The following is a 21,184-nucleotide window of genomic DNA, read 5'->3' as shown; positions in this document are numbered from 1 at the left end:
GTGCAGCTCCAAACAAGGCTGGGGAAGCCCGACCAACACTACAAAGCGAGTACCTTTCTTATTAATACATTTTTGTTTACCGAGGTAATGCGCAAGGTTTGTGCGCTTCTCGTTTTTGTTTCGCTTTGTAATGCCCAAATCATGCCCAGAACGTGCCTCCAAATATGTGGGGGCTTTCCATCACGTCACATTATAGGTTGTCCTGCCCAGAAACTACCTCCAAATACGTGGGGACCTCCCATCATGGCCATTTTAAGGGTTTTTCTGCCTGAAACTGCCTCTAAATATGTGAGGACCTCTCATCATGGTCATTTTATGGGTTGTCCAACCCAGAAAATGCCTCTAAATATGTGGGGACCTCCCATTATTGCCACTTTATGGACTGCTATGCCAGAAAATGCCTCTAAATATGTGAGGAACTCCCATCATTGCCATTTTAAGGGTTGTTCTGCCTGAAACTACCTCTACATATGTGAGGACCTCTCATCATGGCCATTTTATGGGTTGTCCAGCCCTGAAACTTCCTCTAAATATGTGAGGACCTCTCATCATGGCCATTTTATGGGTTGTCCAGCCCTGAAACTTCCTCTGAATATGTGGGGACCTCGCATCATGGCCATTTTACAGGATGTCCTGCCCAGAAACTACCTCTAAATATGTAGAGACCTCCCAACATGTCTATTTTACTTGCTGGTCCTGCTAAGACCGTGACTCTTTTTGGGGACCTCACTTCACATCAAGGCCACCTTAAGGGTTGGTCTTGTCCAGGCCCTCTAAATACGCGGACACTCGCGGCCCCATACCCACAATAAATTTCCTACTGGGTTACTGTGGATGTACAGTAACTCTTATGAGGTTGATGCTGTGATCCCAAGACATAGCACAGGACACAGCATCAGCGAGAGTGTCAAGATAAGGGACTGTCCCGACAAATCTAGAACAGCTGGAATGTATGATGTTTTATCTCATCTTGTGTCATCTATCAGGGTACAAGCAAAGACCGGTAGAGACCGGTACGCAAAAATGAAACTGCAGCAGTAAAATATCAGTTCCCATCACCTGCTAGACAGGGATGTTCTGTGTGGCAAGGCTGTGTAAATTATAGGACTGGATGAACACATATACAATTATTTTGGCATATAAACAGCTTCCATACATGAATTTTATCCATGTATTTAGCTGTATGCCTAGATTTAATCTCTAAAGATATGTATTCATTTTTTTTGTTATTTTTGGAAGTAACTACGTCAATTTAGTTGGTGATCCAGATATAAATATACAGTACAGCATGTCAGCTCTACATATTTATTAAATGCTGCTACTTGCCTGAAACATACGAATGAAGGAGGCAAATCTGAAAATCGGGCTTCCAAAATAGCAACTGTCTGTGTTGTTAACATCCAATGGGTCTATTGTTATGAAAATAACATTTAAATCTTCCTGATTGGCTGAAGGCACTGCAGAGCGCTGATTATTGAGGCAGGAGGGCAGACAGGTTTGTGGTGTTTCTTATGTTTTATCAGAATGCATCACAAAGAGACAGGCAAACCACTGGAACAGAGAGAAGCACGGGACCCAAACAAGAGGAGGCCATCCACTGAACCAGGGACATCCAGAACATGATCTATACTGGTGTATGGAATGAAATACACAGAACCAGGGAGGCCAGGAACATCCGGAACACAATATATTGGTGTATGGAATATAAATACACAGAACTGAGGAGGCCAGGGACATCAGGAACACAATATATATTAGGGTACGGAATATACAGTAAATAGAGAGAACCAGGGAGGCAGGGGACATCCAAAACACAGTATACTGGTGTATGGAAAATAAATACACAGCTGTACAGAAAACCAGAACATAGAGGCTATATAGGGATAGGTTAAATACAGTATATGTAGGCAAGCGCAGTCTGTTTCATCCACAGCAGCATTGCAGAGGGAGAGGAAATCAAGACAAACATGGTTCCTTTATGGTTTACAGGGTCACTGGGGCAGTGATTCAGTTGGATGCTGGCCGCCCATGTGACTCTGGTGGCCATCTTGGGTGTGGCAGGGTCTATTTAGGATCCTGGCTCCTGAGTTTGGCACGCATTCTAGTGTGTGGGTAGTGTAGGGACAGGTCACCCATCTGTCAGGGACAGTATTAGCAGTAGGGAAAACTTAGGGATCTGTCACTCTCCTTGGACATTTTCCCATTTGGGATAGGCACGGCCATGTTGCATTCCGCCCCTTCAGACAGATGCTGTCAGTTCGACTGAAACCTGCTCCTCTACATGCTGTTGGCATCTGGGAGTGGTCCTGGTTGGGCTTCCTTCTGCTGGGCTTCCTGTGAACTGTTTCTCAATGACTTCAATAGTTCTGTTATTTCACCCACCCACATACATATTGTATATCTAGTATCTGTCTGTTTAATATCTATTTTCTATCTATCTGTACCTATTGATCTATATCTATCTATCTATCTATCTATCTATCTATCTATCTATCTATCGGTAGGTATCTATCTATCTGTACCTATTGATCTATATCTATCTATCAATCTATCTATCTATCTATCTATCTGTACCTATTGATCTATATCTATCTATCTATTGGTAGGTATCTATCTATCTATCTGTACCTATTGATCTATATCTATCTATCTATCTATCTATCTATCTATCTATCTATCTATCTACTGTATTTATCTATCTTTGTATAATAACTATACAAAGATAGTGAATAACTATTTATACTGTAACTATAGAAGTATCTATCTGTATCTATCTATCTGTATCTATCTATCTGTATCTATCTATCTGTATCTATCTATCTATCTATCTATCTATCTATCTATCTATCTATCTATCTATCTATCTATCTCTATTTAGTATTTATTCTCTAAATATCCATTATCTACAGACACAAACACAATGTATGTCATGTAGGCTATCTTTCTGTATTTTCTAATGACTGCCACTGGCCCGAAACTAATAAAGAAATATGTCTTGGGTCCAGCTAATGGAAGTCCTGGTTTGTCCTGATGGCCTGCAGGAAGAGCTTCCACGTGGCTGGACACTAATTCTCAGAAAGCCTTGTGGAGTGAAAGGACACAGCACACTAGAAATTGCCTTTGATTAACACGTAGCTACAGGCAAAGTTTGAATTCTACATAATTATGCTGCTCTGGAAGGAAGTTAGAAAACAATACAGAAACACACAATACATTTATTGAACGGTCAGTCCACCCAAAACACATCATTTTAGTCTTGGTGAATCAATGGGAGTAACTGGCTTCTTGTACCTCTCAGGAAACCAGAGATAAGACATCTAAAATGAAGGTCCTGGCAAACTAATTATAAAATCAATTAAAGGAGAATGGAGTCTTGAGATTAAAGTGGTTGTAAACCCTTACATATACCGAGTGAAGTGACTGGCCTCAGGTGATACACAGAGATGAAACAAAGCCTCCTACATACGTTGTACCTGTTTATCGGCAGCCCTCTCTTATATAGAGCAAATCAAGGCTCAGCATTTACACAGTATTTCTGAGCTTCAGAAGGCAGAGGTTGGGGATCTGATGTCACACACTGCACAGCATAGAGCAGAGAGCTGAGTGTAATCTGAGACCTGAGTAGAGGGAAAGGGCATACCCCCTCTACATAGTCTCATAGGGAAATATGCACAGCTGAGTCTATTAATTACCTGTTGCGTGCTGGAGGGTTTGGCCTGTGTCTTGGAATTTCTAGTGTTGGCAGGAGACCAGGAGTCTCCAAACCTTTTAAACAAAGGACCCGTTAACTGTCCTTCAGGCTTTAGGGGGGCCTGACTATGGCCAGTGGGATTAGAAAATACCTTGGCATCAGTGGAAGTAAACAGTGCCATCTAATTGGTTTTAGAGGAAGGAATGGTGCCCCATTGTTGGTATCAGCAGGAGAAAGTTTGCTCTATTGATGGTATTTAGAGGAGTAGTGCCCCATCATTGGTGTTTGTGGGAGAAATGGTGCCCCATTGTTGATGTCAGTAAAAGGAATAGTGCTCTATCATTGGTGTCAGTGGGGGGAATAGTGCCTCTTCATTAGTATCTGTGGGAAGAAAGGTGCCCCATCATTGATGTCTGTGGGGGGAATGATGCTTCATCATTGGTATCAGTGGGAGGAAGAGTGCCCCACCATTGGTGTCTGTTGGCAGAATGGCCCATCACTGGTGTCTGTCGGAGGAATTGTGCCCCATCATTAGTGTCTCTGGGTGGAATGATGCCCCATCATTGGTGCCTGTGGGAGGAATTGTGTCCCATCATTAGTGTCTGTGGGAGGGAAGGTGCCCCATCATTGGTGTCTGTGGGAGGAATGGTGCCCCATCATTGGTGCCTGTGGGAGGAATTGTGTCCCATCATTAGTGTCTGTGGGAGGGAAGGTGCCCCATCATTGGTGTCTGTGGGAGGAATGGTGCCTTATCATTGATATAAGTGGACGGAATGATGCCTCAAGGGATGGGTAAAGGCAAGCAAAAGGGTGGCATTCAATTCACAGGCTACAGTTTGGAGACCATTGGCATAGACTGCCAGAAGTGACTCATGCAGATAGCAGAGGAGTAACAGAGCAGAAAGGAACCATGCTATGTGCTAAAGATTGAGACAAATATGCACTATAGGATGAATATCTTTTGTTCATTTTTCATTTCAGAGGTTTACAACCATTTTAAGAGCCTCACATAATGCTCATGGAAGAAGGCTAGAACTTGGAACTCAGATGCAGGTATCTCACTACTGGGGTCTCCGAGTTGTATAAGAATCCTATGGCTGAATTAACTGGCCAATATCCACTTGATTCTGAAATATCGGTTTTGGCTATACCAATTTTTAATGAGTAAATCCCCCTCCAAATGGATATTTCAGTATTATTTATTTATATTATGGTTACTAGCAAGTTGAATCACACGCTGGATTCCTATATTTGCCCTGCATGGTGAACCCCCCCCCCAGCATAATTTGCAGTTTCTCTACCATAGCCAATCAAGGATGAACATTAATGTTGCCCCCCCATAGATGGATTCTCCAAAATGCAGAATAAATTAATAATTGGCTATGCTACAGCCTTGTGACCACGGCAGGGCTACAACATGCTTGGGGGAAATTTTAGGGCTGAAGTCTCTGAGAGATTCAAGAAGTAGCCACCAGCATCCACCTAACAAAATGGACTGATCCTTTAAGAAGAGGGAACACATAAAACAACAGGAGTTATCTGAGTGTCCTGCGGCCGGGGCCCACATACTTACATTGTAGAGAGGTATGTCTTGGTAGTGAGCAGACGGATGCATAGTATAACTCATGCTTTTGCCACCATGCATGCCCGCGAGCGATCCTGAGTGCAGCATGCCAAGGTTAATAGTGTTGTGCTTATAAGCGGCATTCTGAATGGAGGAGACAATGTGATGACAAGGTATGAACATACATGCTGAACTGACGGGGAAATATGAACAAACATAACAAAAGAAAGCCCACAGAGATACACTGTGAAGCACATTCTGGGTCTTGGGCTTGCAGACAAAGCATATTGTACACAGATACATTATACAGAAAGACCAATACACTTACAGAACTGACATAGAGAGATCCATTCTGCTTAACTGCCTGCAAAAACCATGAGGCTGGGTTTAGTGTATTCTGGCATTACTGAAATCGTACAGACAGGAAAAGTTGGAGCCAATGGTGGAACAGTTCAGGATAGAGAAGATACTTTGTTACAAAATTATTATACTTTTATTATATTATACTTTTATTATTATATTATACATTTAATATTATATTAAATTATTATTTTATACTTTTATTGTGTTAAATTATTCTACAGAGGCAGTGGCCCAGCATAAATAACAACCAAGGTGAAGGTCCATGAATGATGAACTTAAAGGCAGGTTTGATGTTGAGCAAACCGGTGCCTGACGACCCACCTGACTCCCGGCATTATATCACAAGCACCGGGCCAATCAAACTGCACATTCACCTCCTCAGCAGTTCCATGAGTTAAAGTGTAACTAAAGCCCAAACTTTTTTGGGTTCAAAATAAGTTTTGCCTTTAGTTATACTTTAAAAGAGAAACTCCCTGTTTTTTGGGGAGGATTATGATGATGGCATGTGATGACCTATGCCTTCCATTTTAAGAACACAATGCTATGTTTAAAATGAAATCCCTGAAAAATTGGAACTAATCTATGGGACTGATTGGGATAAAGCGTTTGCTATCTAGCTGAATATCAATGCACTGCAAATGAAAACATAATCACAAATCTATCAGCAGAACAGCAGTAACCATGAAAAAATAAAATTCACCAGGGCCAGATTGTTAATATCCTTGTGTTCCTCAAAGGCAGCAAAGAGAACAGAAACCACTCGTGCATCAAAACTACAAGACATCCAAAGGGTTTTGTGTTTTGTGAATCTGCAGATTCCTCTTTCGTATTGCTAAGATGTTTTTGAAACAAACAAAAGTTGTCCCATGGATGTTGTTTGCATTGTGCAGTTGAGAAACCTCAACACCTTCCTGCTGACAGACAAGCTAAACCTCCAAAAACCAGATGCAAGTAATCACAAAACAATAGGTAAGAGACATTGGAGTTGATTTATTAAAGGTACATAAATTGTTCACTTTGTAAGGGAAGTTGCACTATACAAGGAGGTTATTAAATGAGCTGAAGCTTTGCTGTCTTTCAACATTCAAACATGTGCATGCAAATTTGCTGTTTTTTTGCATTTTTGGGATTGGGTATTCTTTGCACAATGAAATCTTCCCGCATTCACTAAGCATTGGGGCAAATTCCCCTGCAAAGTGCAACTTCTCTTGCAAAGTGAACAACCCATTTGCCTTTAGTAAATCAACTCCCTTACATCATTTGCACCATCAAAACAGAGGCCAAACGTAAAAACAGAGGGTGCATCAGCCTTGTGCATTGTCTTAAATAATTTTTTTTATTGAAGAAATGAAACAGATGTGTAATCACAAACAGCACATGATATCAAGCTCATCAAGCTCTGAAGAGGAGGGTACTACCCTCGAAACATGTAAGCAATTGGAAGTGTCTTCTCTACACTGGGATTGGCGCAGTGGAGTGTGCAGTTCACTGTTGATATTGATGAGCTTGATATCATGTGCTGTTTGTGGTTGAACAGCTGTTTAATTTCTTCATTAAAAATATTGAGCAAGGTTGGTGAGCCTTCTGTTTCTGTTTTTCCAGTTGTCTTTTTAGGCTTCCCCAGTCCTCAGAGGGCTGCAAAGTCTTGCCTAGCTTCAAGTTGTCAAAGAACTAAGGTCCTCCATTACTGGAACATCCACCTCGAGTGCAGGAGGTAGTTTGTTTTGCTAAAGGTCAAAAGTAGACTTGTCTAAGTTTACCAAATCAAGAGAAATTAGCAGATGTATTGTAGGACTGTGAGCTGAAGTGTCTCTTAATATTGATAATCTCCTGTTACATCTTCAGTCTCATATCACTATTGCTACAGCAGACCTGGGGGGGGGGGGGGGGCACTTGGACAGTTTAAACCCAATGAATCTGCATATTCTGTGCTTTAATTAGCTGAATTGATCACAAACTGCATTCCTAAGCCCAAGATCCCGTGTGAGCCTCCCAAGCAAACTTTCCACTAAAACTGGACATGACTACATCACCTCGCTTTGGATGTCACTACAAAAAAACTCTTTGTTTAACAGCACCATGGGCATAAAAAGGTCCTACAGTGACCTCACTTATCTATATTTATTGAAAAACTGATGTACCTGACTGATCATATTAAATTATTTTCAACTATTAAAACCTACTTTAGGAGACAACAGCCCCTTTAAAGGGCAGAAGATCACATATTTGGCCCTGCCATTTTCATAAGTTGGGGTGACTAGGGTAAACAAAAGCTAGATACATAATTCTGCATGTTCTGATGAATAATTGATCTCCTTAAAGCAACATGATAAATCCAATCCATGAACTTCTGTTGCTGCAAGGAAAAAAATGATAATCATATAAAAATATGTAAACATACCCTGTCCAATCTTCTAGCTTCTATGTGTCTAAGCAGCTGTTGTCTCCAGTCTGGTGGCATTTTGTTACAGCTGTCGTCTACCTTCCCCTGGTTCTGCCGTGCTTTGATTTCATTGTCTGTTGACTTGTCACCATAGTTCACCAAATTGTAATCAGATGGTATCTTTTCCAGAAGAGCTGCCATTGTTGGCCTTGCAGATACAGGTCGCGTTTGAGCAGTTCCATAAGTCTCTGTGCTGTAACTTCTAGCAGACAATGGCCTCCTTTGCGTCAAAGTTTTCACTTGATAACTGCTTCCTTGAGGTTTCATCTCTGGATATGAAGTATGGTCATCATCGTACCGACCATTCCTTTTCAGAAACTGGGATTCAGCAACTGACATGCTGCTTTGCCGTTCAATAGCCCCAAGGAAGGGTGCTCTACCGTACCGATCTGTCTGCGGAAGTTCATGAGGCTCACTCACTCTCCTATACATAGACATTTCATTGGCACTTGCCAAGGAATCTGCTCTTTTCAAAAACCCTGGCCTTGAACTTTGAGTTTGAGTAAACTGAGGTGGAATGGAATTTTCATTGACTGAGGGTTGAGAAAAGGAGAACATCTGTTCCATTGGTGGGTATCCCCTATAGGCTCTTGGACTAATCAAATCTTTTACCATGGTTTTTGTTTGCTGTGATGAGTAGTCAGGATTATATGAGAAAGGAGGAGGTACTCTCTTTTCCTGTTTAACTTCAACTGCACCCTGCGGGTTAAAACTTTGGTCAAACTGATACACTTTTTTTGCAACAGGTTTTTGTTGCTGTCCTCTGCTGGTTCCATAACCCAATAATTCATCATCAAGCATTGGCACAGACTGACTTCTAGACATACTGTGCTCCTGCATCATCCCCAAATCTGGTCTGTCATGGCTTCCTTGCATTATGTTTCTTGGATCATAGTTTTGCAAAGGTATATTGTAGACTTTGAATGCACCAATATCTATTTCATCTATACTCTGAGACTTTTTAAACCTGCCTGTCTTCAAGTCCTTCATTAATGGTGAGAGACGTTCTGTACTCTTGCTGACCGATATGGTGTTTTTGGCAGATTCCGGACGACAATGGCCATGCGAAAATACATTTGCCATGTTCCGATTGGAACCTGTATCGTGGAATTCCCACGGTGGAGTTGCAGAGAATGTGCTTGGGTTCTCTAAGGACTGTGGCTTATGTTCTTTCCTCTCTGGCAATGGACTGTTTACAGGGGTGCTTTCAAGTTTAGATGGAAAAGCTGTTCTGTCTTCAAATGGACTAGGAGTTCTGGTCCAGTTTTGCCAAGGGTTACTAGGAGATACATCAGGTTCTTGTGGGTTTCTTTGCGTCGGCTGCTCCAGCTCCAAAGGAATGCCAACAATCCGATCTTGCCTGATTAACGGCCGTCTCCCATGAGCGGATGTACTCCTTGATTTTGAATTCAGCATTGGATTGGCTCCTGAACTGTCCACTGTGTTTTCCTCAGCTACAAATCCAGTGTTATCATAATGTGAACTGTTGTTCCAATTCTCGGTGAACGAGTCATTGAGGTTCTGCCGGTCATTGCGTTGCTGCAGATTGCCAATTGGTGCTGTTTCCCGCTGACTCAGTAATGGCTTAGATTCAATCTGCTGCGGGAAGGACTGAGTTAGCCTGGGGAATAGGGGAAAAAAATGTTAAATCGTAAGTTTCAAGGAACAAAAATGATTCTTTGGTTTATAGTGTGAATGAAATAAAGTATAAAAGTGTAAATCAAACTAAATTCTATTCTGGAAATTTTGCTTTAACAGCTGAGGGCTTGAGCTTCTATGGCTTACATTGTTTGGGCATCTCTACAAGAAATCATCCACCAAGATCCTGGCAGGACAAATGTAAGAAGCTTCCAAATGCACTTTTTCCATTGATGAATACTAAAAGAGTGAGTGAAGGGGTTAATACTGAGTTTGAACACCCTCCAGTTTCTATGAAAATAAATCATAAACCATATAATCGGTAATATGTTACACTCGACCACATGAAAACCAATTTGAGCTATGGCATCAAACTGGGGAGTGGAGATAGCTATCAAGTCTGCACTAAGATGTGAGTCAGATTTTAGGCATCCTTTGCAACAGAAATTAAATTTTTTATAAGATACTCCCTAAGGGTTAAATACTTCTTAAAGGATGAAGACACTGCAACTTTTCTCCCCAGAACATTTAAAGCGAACTAGCTGATTATAATGAACCGGGCCCGATCAGTCTGCAGTCAGTCTAGTGAAACATACAACTATTTCATCATAGCAGAAACAGGTAGGAATCTGTAAACAAAGTTTGTTAAAATTCCTGCAATGTACATTGATCACCCAAAGGGGGGCTGTTTTTTTTGCTATAAATACAGTGGCCTGATCTTTATAAATAAATAGAACGGCTAATGGCAATTAAACACTGTATGTTTAGTATCACTTGAATTATTCTGAATAGGTAGGTATGCCATCCCCTAAATGTTTCAAAGAAGGTGATACTCTCCAGCAGGGACACAAGCAGAAATGAAAAACAGATTCAAATTCCTCCATAATCTATCAAAAAAGAAAGTTGACTTGATATACACTTCAGATTTCAGTGCCTATGTCTACGTTTTCTGTGTTCAGTTTGCAGACGTTAGTGATGAAATATAGCGATTGAACAGACCTGTTACCCCACAATGAACTGTTCACTGCCTCCTTAGCAGATATCTGCACTTTGACGCGAGCATTGGAGGATCCGGATGATGCCTGGGAAGGCGAGTAATCAGAATATGTCCCCGAAGACACGCTGTTGTGATGGTGTTTATCCATCTCTGACTCATCTGTAGATTCTGTGGAGGTTAAACACACTCTTAAACAGAATCATCCATTTGTACAATTAAAATTTTCTCCACTAGCTTCTGTTGCCTTTGAGGACATTTTGATTGTTAACTTATGAGGAACCATAAGATCAAAAACTATAATAAAGAAAATATGACAGTCCAACCTTTTTTATCTTTTCCCAGAAGAACAAGTTTTGGAGGGTACAGAGGCGTCTCGATTAATGATGGACGGAGTTCAGCCATCCGCATTTCTGCTGGGCGATGTCCAAAGGGCTCCTGAAAGGACAAAGATCTGTGTTGGTGCTCCTTTCCTGCACAACTATATTGTTCATCTAAAAACAGGGGTCAAAACTAAAAGGTCATTAGCTGCTCCCACTGCAGCTCAACCCTTCCAGTGTACCAACTACGTACCATACATTTTCTACTCATTTACTAAACCCGGCTAAACAAAATCCCAAACTTTTTTAGCTTTGGCTAAAGAATGGAATGGTTAAAAAAATAACAAATGTTTTTTGTTATTGTTTTCCATTGGGAAGATTTTCCTTCACTTCCTGTTAGAGAGACAACAGGATGTGAGAAGAAGTCTCTAGAATATGAGTGGCAATCCCCCCTTAGACAGCTGTCATTAGAACAGGTGTCTCTATTGGAATATCTTCCTTCAACCTCTAAAGGCAGCTGGAAAATTTGGGATTTCGTAATACGTTATGTCTTGGTCCAGCACAATCTGCCAACCTGCATATGGGATCTGCCATTAAGGGACAGAGTCCACCTTCTTTATTTTAAGAACAATATTCACTACACTATGGTAGGTATATTTTAAATTAGAACTGTTGCAAAGTTATCGACATTTAAATATTCTCATATTCTTAACCAGTTGCAAATGAGCTTTAAAACAAGTCCTTAGTAGCTAAGGGTACTGTGGAGTAATTCATCACTAAATGTTCACAGCTACTCCCCCTCGCATCAGTGTCTTGCAGCTCAGCTCCTCCTAGAAGAGACTCAGCATCTCAGCAATCTCTAATATAGCTATTCTCAATCAGTGTTCTGTGAACTTCAAAGGTTGCTAGAAGCTCCATGAGCTGGTGCTGATTGACCTCCCATTTGATGGTGTCTAGTTCCAAGTCCAATGCTATTTGGCAGAACCAGCAACATGACACCAATGGTCTTTTATTTATCTATATTTATCTATAAGGGTGTCATTCTTCCTAATGAATACTAATGTAAGGGGCATTTCCCTGATAACCCTAATGAACTGATTTTAGTAAGAGTTCCCTGAGACCTGAAAATTATTTCAGCGGTTCCTCTAGGGTCAAAAGGTTGAGAAAAGCTGCTTTACCATGATTACAGGGCAGGAGCTCTGGGAGGGAGAAGCAAGGGGAGCTGAGATGCTAAGAGAAGGACATGAAGAATTTTGCATATGAATTGCTTCACAGTGCATACAGCTACAAAGGCCAGCCAACACATTATTATTTAAAGCCCATTTACTGTTTATTCAGAATATGTAACTATAAAAACTGTGTGCAGAGCTAGTTCACCCCACGTACACATAAAACATGTAATAAAAAATATATAATCAAATAAAGTCCTCAAAATAAGTCCATGGTGTGCGACTAAAAATTATATAAAACCCATATCCATGGGAAGATACTGTGCCACAAAAGAGAGAAGGAGATCCTCTATCGCCAACACTCACAGCCAATTACCAGAAAAAAAGACCACAAGTCATGCGGTCAAAACAGCATATATGGGGCATATAGTCCAGAACAAGTCTTCTCCATCAGAGTTTTTCCACTGCTACTCAATTTTAAAAAATACTACACTATGAAGAGGTCTTGTTCTCTTTACATATATACAATTGGGACCTTTTGATTATCCTTGTGGCTCTATACTGCATTTATGCCATCGAGTGAGTAGCAATGGAAAAACTCTGTTGGAGAAGACCTGTTCTAGGCTTCTTGCCTTCAAATATACCCTATGTATGACTGTGAGTGTTGGTCGGTGGAGGATCTTTTTCTCTCTTTTGTGGCACAGTATCTTCCCACGGATATGGGTTTTATATCATTTTTAGTCACACACCATGGACTTATTTTGAGGACTTTATTTGATTATATAGTTTTTATTCTATGTTTTATGTATATGTGGGGCGAACTAGAGCTGCACACTGTTTTTATATTTTCATTGTATGTTGCCTGCATTTTTTTGACAGCTGCTGTTTCACTATTTGTGTCTCATTTAGCGTGGGTTATTATCATTATATTCAGAATATGGAAATGGACACAGGTTCACATTAAAGCGTTTTTACCTTGGTGAACAGAAAAATCTGCCATTGCAGATTTTGGACGTTTCATGTTCCTTCTCTTTCCCAAATGAGCAAATTAAAGTGTATCAATTAGGATTACCCATTACTCCTAATCTACATACTTCAATGATAATAGCAAACAATTAGAGACATGTGTATGGATATGTAAAGGGGTTAAGTAATACAAACACACTGCTTTAAAATTGTTAATGGCAATGGTGTACATTATGAACGTATCATGTTCTACAGATGATAGGATTACAGCTAATACAAACACAAAAGCAAAATTCTACAGATATTTTTGCCCAAGCATCTCCCTTGGGGTGGCAAACAAATATGGTGTTTTAATAAATCACTGATAACTAGCAAAACAGTTGAGTTTTAAATGCTCAGCTAACAGCAGCTAGCAGCTTAGCGACTTATCCTGATTGCTCTTGTCCTATGTTTGGTGTCAGGCTTTCATCAAATAAAGGCAAATTTACACTAAGGCAACATTCATCCCTTTGAAAATACATATGTGGCTGATAAAATCTTGTGACACATTCTAACACACTGGTGCGAATTTTTAATTGCTTTTTAAGCAAACATGCGACAAGTTTAAGCAGCTATCATTCTTGGGTGTACCAGGTCCTCCTTCCTTGCCAAGGCTCTTGAGTTGTCAAAAATCGCGATGACCATGTCACTATAGCCACAGTAGGCCAAAGTGGCTGTTAAGGGACCTCTAGGCAAGGGGAAAAATGTTGGAGCTGCATACAATTAAAATAAAAAGGCAGGTACCTCGGATCTTTCCGAATGCTCCTCTTTCTCCTTCCTCTTAGGGACATCCAAAGAATAACTGCGGATATTACTTGATTCGGACATTTGGCTCTTCTGGAATTCTTTGTGTTCCCTATTTGGCACCTGAATATGTAATATCGTGTTAGAACAGAAGAGAAGACTGTAAAAGTAAATAGTTTTATATTTGCATACTATTACTGCCCTATGTCAAAGTAAACCTGACTTCTAAAGTACCATCAATGCAGGCAACTGTGTTAGTCTTCAGACTGATTTCTGTGTCCCTGAGTGTCCTCCCGGATCCTAGGCCATGACTGTGCCTGTAGCATTGGCCAAGTTAAGGTTAAGCTCCAACTCCTCTTGATCCTTTTCCCTTCCTATTTGTCATTCAACTATAAAATTGTTTTGGGCAGGAGAGACTTTGGTATTTGGATGATAGATGGTGGAGCTCTCATGAGGGACACGGCATAATCTAAACTTGCAAAAAAAAACTGAGGATTCATCTTTAGTCTAGGCCTATTTTCCAAGGTAGCTCAGTCAGGACTCAGAGATAACTTTGATAACTTTTAAATGCAACTGTCCCTTCACCTCAGGTTTCATCTCCTTGGTGGGCATCGGCCACTTATGCTCATATTTTTCCTTGATGTTCTGCTCAGCGCTTGGTGTGGGAGTTGGAATAGAGTTCTCCAGAGAGGTGCTGTGACTTTTCCCAACCATGTTCTGGACTGACTTCACCATATTCTTCAAATCTTCTGGATATGGAGTTGGATACCTCTTCAAATTGATCTCAACCTGAATTGCAAGAAGTACAGAGTTAAATTTTTTTTATTTAGCTTGTTAGTGAACCTATATATGACAGGAGATGGCATACGTATGGGTTTTGAGTAATCTTTGGGTCTAAAATGATTTCAATAATGCATAGTTGAAATGTGAGTTTTATGAAGTCATTGTGTGACAGGGCCCTAAGAGTATATTGAATGTTGAGATTACTGTTCCTTTTAAAAATAAACTCTTGGGAAAAAAAGTGATGCAATAGCTGCAATCCTGTATACTCAGGGGCGGACTGACCATTTGGAAACTCGGGCACTGCCGGAGGGCCCGGGGTCAGTAGGGGGCCCCATGAGATGCCCCTGGTACCTTTTTCATAGGCTTTTTTGAGTTTGGGCAAGGACACAGGGGCCCCATGATCCCCTATTGCCCGGGGGCCCCATGAGTTGTCAGTCCGCCCCTGTGTATACTCCTCGTGAACGTGGCTAATTTTCAAACAGAAACATTTTTGTCCTTATAATTACTGTACTTAACACGAACACAGACTCTGTTCATTCCAAAATTTACATATGCTCTCGTTTTCCCAGCTACATAAAAGACTTATCTGACTATTTATATCACAGAATGATTCCATAAACAGCGAGGTTTCAGCGGGTCGGTGTAATTTGTTGAGTCTCGTTATAAGTGAAGGAAAAAAAAAAAGAAGTATTTAACTTGAAGTGTTCAATTAGATATCTCAACGTTACAAAATTAATTCTAGATTTAAATAAAGCGAGCATCTGTGAATATTCAGGGAGGATGGCGTTGCCTAGGAGACTCCTAAGGAATTAAAGGGCAACTCTAGCTAAAACTGATACCGTGGCTTTGCTTGGCTGCAAACACGTGAGGTCTTTTATTTCCTGAGGCAATACCTATGACAAGATATTCCACTGGCTGGCCATGGTCACTGCAAAACCAAATAATGGTGTCATGCATCCCTGGCGGATTGCTCAAAATGTAGTATACAGAAATAAAAGCAATTCCTGCTGCATTGGTGCCTTATAGGAGAGGATGTATCCAAGCCAAAACTGTCTCAGGTGGAGCTGACCTTTTGCCTCTCGCTCTGTGTAATTGGGGGACTATGTGGCAAATGAGGTTTAATGTTGATAAATGTAAGGTTCTGCACTTGGGGGCTAAGAATATGCATGTATTATACATACTAGGGGGGGGGGTACAACTGGGAGGGGTCAATGGTGGAGAAGGATCTGGGAGTTCTGGTAGATCACAAGCTTAATAATGGCATGCAATACCAAGCTGCGGGATCTAAAGTGAGCAAAATCCTCTCTTGTATTAAAAGAGATATAGACTCCAGAGAGAGATATCATTTCCCCCGGTACAAATCATTAGTAAGACCTCATCTGGAATATGCAGTTCAGTTTTGGGCACCAATTCACAGAAAGAATATTGGGGAACTGGAGAAAGTACAGAGAAGGGCAACCAAACTGATAAGAGGCATAGAGGAGATCAGCTATGAGGAAAGATTAGAGGAACTGAATTTATTCTCTACTGAGAAGAGGAGATTAAGGGGGGGATATGATTACCATGTATAATACATAAGGGGGGATATGATCACCATGTATAATACATAAGGGGGGATATGATCACCATGTATAATACATAAGGGGGGATATGATCACCATGTATAATACATAAGGGGGGATATGATCACCATGTATAATACATAAGGGGGATATGATCTCAATGTATAATACATAAGGGGGGATATGCTCTCCATGTATAATACATAAGGGGGATATGATCACCATGTATAATACATAAGGGGGATATGACCTCAATGTATAATACATAAGGGGGGATATGATCTCCATTTATAATACATAAGGGGGATATGATATCCATGTATAATACATAAGGGGGGATATGATCTCCATTTATAATACATAAGGGGGATATGATATCCATGTATAATACATAAGGGGGGATATGATCTCCATGTATAATACATAAGGGGGGATATGATCTCCATGTATAATACATAAGGGGGGATATGCTCTCCATGTATAATACATAAGGGGGATATGCTCTCCATGTATAATACATAAGGGGGGATATGATCTCCATGTATAATACATAAGGGGGGATATGATCTCCATGTATAATACATAAGGGGGGGATCTGATCTCCATGTATAATACATAAGGGGGGATATGATCTCCATGTTTAATACATAAGGGGGGATATGATCTCCATGTATAATACATAAGGGGGAATATGATCACCATGTATAATACATAAGGGGGATATGATCTCCATGTATAATACATAAGGGGGATATGATCTCCATGTATAATACATAAGGGGGGATATGATCTCCATGTATAATACATAAGGGGGGATATGATCTCCATGTATAATACATAAGGGGGGATATGATCTCCATGTATAATACATAAGGGGGGATATGATCTCCATGTATAATACATAAGGGGGATATGATCTCCATGTATAATACATAAGGGGGGATATGATCTCCATGTAAAATACATAAGGGGGGATATGATCTCCATGTATAATACATAAGGGGGATATGATCTCCATGTATAATACATAAGGGGGATATGATCTCCATGTATAATACATAAGGGGGGATATGATCTCCATGTATAATACATAAGGGGGATATGATCGCCATGTATAATACATAAGGGGGGGATATGATCACCATGTATAATACATAAGGGGGGATATGATCTCCATGTATAATACATAAGGGGGGGATATGATCACCATGTATAATACATAAGGGGGGATATGATCTCCATGTATAATACATAAGGGGGGATATGATCTCCATGTATAAATACATCAGTGGTTCATATAGTGAACTCGGTGTAGTTATTCACCCTGAGGTCATCACAGAGGACAAGGGGGCACTCTTTACGTCTGGAGGAAAAGAGATTTAATCTCCAAATACGGAAAGGTTTCTCCACAGTAAGAGTTGTGAAAATGTGGAATAGACTCCCTCAAGAGTTGGTTCTGGCCAGCTCAGTGGATTGCTGTAGGAAAATCCTGGATTCTTTCTTGGATACACAGAATATAACTGGATATAACATTTATAGGTAAAGTTGATCCAGGGAATATGCGATTGCCTCTCGGGGGATCAGGAAGGAATTTTTTCCCCCTGCAGGAGCCAAGTAGATCATGCTTTGCTGGTTTTGTTTGCCTTCCTCTGGATCAATGGTGGGTATAGGATTCTAACTTTTTTTTAAAAACTGGTTAAACTGGATGGACTTTTGTCTTTTTTCAGTCAGACTAACTATGCATATGTGTGTCGGGAAAGAGCGTGAACTTTAATACCCGCACAACGCACATATGCATCCATGGGCAGCAGAGCATTCTGTGCTGAGAGCGCGTTCAGTGCATGCCCCCACCACAGTGATCGAGCTGTCAAAGACAATAAAGATCGGCAGCAAGTGGGACTGCACCAGCGTGTGGTGCGTTGTTTCCTGTTACCGCATTAACAAGTACAATTTAAAACCAATGGCACTGCATTGCATTTCTAATGTGTTATCGTGTGTTACCACAACAACATAGGTAAGGGTAAATGGGCCCTTAAAGGTGAACTCTGGACAAAAAACATTTTTCAAACATTTCCACTGTGAAAAATAAACTGTAACGTGTGGCTGCTGCTTCTCTTCTATTAAGAAAGCGTCTTGTATCCTTTTTTAAAGAATAGAAGGCATTCTGTGATTTGAGAAAGGGAGTTTGTGATGTCCATCTGAATCTCCATTCACAGACCCCTTTCGTTGGGACAGGGATAGCAGATTACACTCACACCACAGAATGGTTCAAAGAACAGACATCCCGCCTTCCATCCCTTATTAAAGATAGTGAACATCTGGATCTTCAGTCTGCAGCATTAATCAGTAGGTACAGATCTAGTGCTGGGCATTCTCACTAGAATGTCAAGTATTAGAAGACAAACGTTGTATTTTAGAAGCGCCCTGTATTATCTCTATGTTTGTAAAACAAGGAGTGAAAGTGTTACTAAACCCTGGACCCTGCATTCCCTATATCCGGTCTCCCACAGTACACAGAACATGGAAATGCAAATATTTTAGCAAATATAAACTGCTAAATACCTTTTCTCATCAGCAGTATATAGTAGTCTTGTGACTTCTATCAGTGTCCAGCAGAGCACTGGTTAAAGCTTGTAGGAGGAGTTTTCATTCTCCCCCTGATTGTCCTATAAGGCTGCATGACCCCTGACTCTCTGGAGAGCACTGATTGGTCCCGTGTTCATCACATGAACCCTCCCAATAAAAACAAAACTCCCTAGCAATACACCCCAAACTGAGCATGTGGAGCTAGCCCCCCAATGCTCTGTTCTGTCAGCAGATGGATTGGTAACAGTAGAAAAAGGGGAGGATCAGAGAAGACAGGATCAAACCACCTTTTTACACAATGTGGAACATTAACCCCTTAGGTTCCACAGTGAGTATAACAAGCATGATTTACTGCATATACAGACTGATTGTACTGTTTTGGGTTTAGTAACTGTAATACAAATAATAGCAAATTATATTTAAATTAAAGTGGTTGTAAATCCTTACTGTACATACTCTCACCGGCCACTTTATTAGGTACACCTTGCTAGTATCGGGTTGGACCCCCTTTAACCTTCAGAACTGCCTTCATTCTCCATGACGTAGATTCAACAAGGTGTTGGAAACATTCCTCAGAGATTTTGTTCCATATTGACATGATAGCAACACGCAGTTGCTGCAGATTTGTGGTCTGCACATCCATAATGCGAATCTCCCGTTCCACCACATCCTAAAGGAACTCTATTGGATGGAGATCTGGTGACTGTAGAGGCCATTAGAGTACAGTGAGCTCATTGTCATGTTCAAGAAACCAGTTGGAGATGATTTGAGCTTTTTGACACGGCGCATTATCCTGCTGGAAGGAGCCATCAGAAGATGGGGACACTGGAGTCATAGAGGAATGGACATGGCCAGCAACAATACTCAGGTAGGTCATGGTGTTTAAACGATGCTCAACTGGAGCCCAAAGTGTGCCAAGAAAATCTCCCCCACATCATTACACCACCATCACCAGCCTGAACCATTGATACAAGGCAGGATGGATCCACCACACCATTACACCACCACCACCAGCCTCAACCATTGATACAAGGCAGGATGGATCCACCACACCATGACACCACCACTACCAGCCTGAACCATTGATATAAGGCAGGATGGATCCACCACACCATGACACCACCAGCCTGAACCATTGATATAAGGCAGGATGGATCCATGCTTTCATGTTGTTTATGCCAAATTCTGACCCCACAATCTGAATGTCACAACTGAAAACTGAGACTCCTCAGACCAGCCAACGTTTTTCCAATCTTCTATTGTCCAATTTTGGTAAGCCTTTGCAAATTGTAGCCTCCATTTCCTGTTATTTGCTGACAGGAGTGGTGCCCGGTGTGGTCTTCAGCTGCTCTAGCCCATCTGTTTCAAAGTTCAACGTGTTGTGTGTTCAGAGATGGTATTCTGCATACCTTGGTTGTAACAAGTGGTTATTTGAGTTACTGTTGCCTTTCTAACATCTCAAACCAGTCTTTCCATTCCCTGCTGACCTCTGACATCAACAAAGCATTTTCGTTCACACAACTGCCGCTCACTGGATATTTTCTCTTTTTCCGATCATTCTCTGGAAACCCTAGAGATGGTTGTGCGTGAAAATCCCAGTAAATCAGCAGTTTTTGAAATACTCAGACCAGCCCGTCTGGCACAAACAACCATGCCAATTTCAAAGTCACTTAAATCTCCTTTCTTCCCCATTCTGATCCTCAGTTTGAACTTCAGCAAGTCGTCTTCACCACGTCTACATGCCTAAATGCATTGAGTTGCTGCCATGTGATTGGCTGACTAGCAATTTGTGTTACTAAGCAATTGAACAGGTGTACCTAATAAAATGGTCAGAGAGTGTATATAAATGACTGGCCTCACGTGATACTCAGAGGAAACAAATCCTCCTACGTAAGTTGTACTTTTTTATCTGCAGTGTTCTCTTTTCTACATCCACACAAACAGCTTGTCAGAGAGTTCAGAAAAAAAGGGGCGGAGAGCTGAAATGACACACTGCAGAGCTCAGTGAGGAGAGCTCTGAGAGCTGATTGGAGGGAAGAGACACATCCCCCTCCACACAGCACACAGGAACAAAGCTGAGGTTGTCAGTCACAGGCTGTGTGCTGGAGGTCCCTCACCTGTCAACTTTTTTTTCTAACAAAACTTGTCAGAAGTGATCCATGAAAGCAGAGGAAAGAGGCAGCAGGCAGAAATGACACAGTGCTCTCAACTGAGACAAGTACACACTACAGAGGGGTATGCTTTGTTCATTATTCATGTCTGAGATTTACAACCACTTAAAAAAAACTGTAAAACATTATAATATTAAGGTGCAGCAACATG

General features: G+C 41.0%; 1 protein-coding gene across 6 annotated transcripts in view; it reads right to left on the bottom strand.

The window, feature by feature from the left end:
* Window positions 1-21,184, bottom strand: part of LRRC7 (leucine rich repeat containing 7) — a 508,212-nt gene that overhangs the window by 66,120 nt on the left and 420,908 nt on the right. For 3 of the 6 annotated variants that reach the window (XM_089660761.1, XM_089660762.1, XM_089660765.1), the window contains 6 exons: window positions 14,517-14,720; window positions 13,932-14,054; window positions 11,020-11,131; window positions 10,699-10,864; window positions 8,020-9,682; window positions 5,265-5,399 (listed from right to left, as the gene is read on the bottom strand). In XM_089660761.1, the coding sequence (XP_089516887.1) occupies window positions 5,265-5,399; window positions 8,020-9,682; window positions 10,699-10,864; window positions 11,020-11,131; window positions 13,932-14,054; window positions 14,517-14,720 (2,403 nt within the window). Of the gene's footprint in view, window positions 1-5,264; window positions 5,400-5,583; window positions 5,620-8,019; window positions 9,683-10,698; window positions 10,865-11,019; window positions 11,132-13,931; window positions 14,055-14,516; window positions 14,721-21,184 lie in introns of all 6 variants that reach the window. The other 3 variants (XM_089660766.1, XM_089660763.1, XM_089660764.1) reach the window with 3 other exon arrangements.

The sequence above is a fragment of the Staurois parvus genome, unplaced genomic scaffold, assembly GCF_062004578.1.
Source record: "Staurois parvus isolate SC_StPar_1 unplaced genomic scaffold, SC_StPar_1.0 ptg001270l, whole genome shotgun sequence".
NCBI classification, from domain to species: Eukaryota; Metazoa; Chordata; class Amphibia; order Anura; family Ranidae; genus Staurois; species Staurois parvus.
This window is presented reverse-complemented; position numbering and strand designations above follow the sequence as displayed.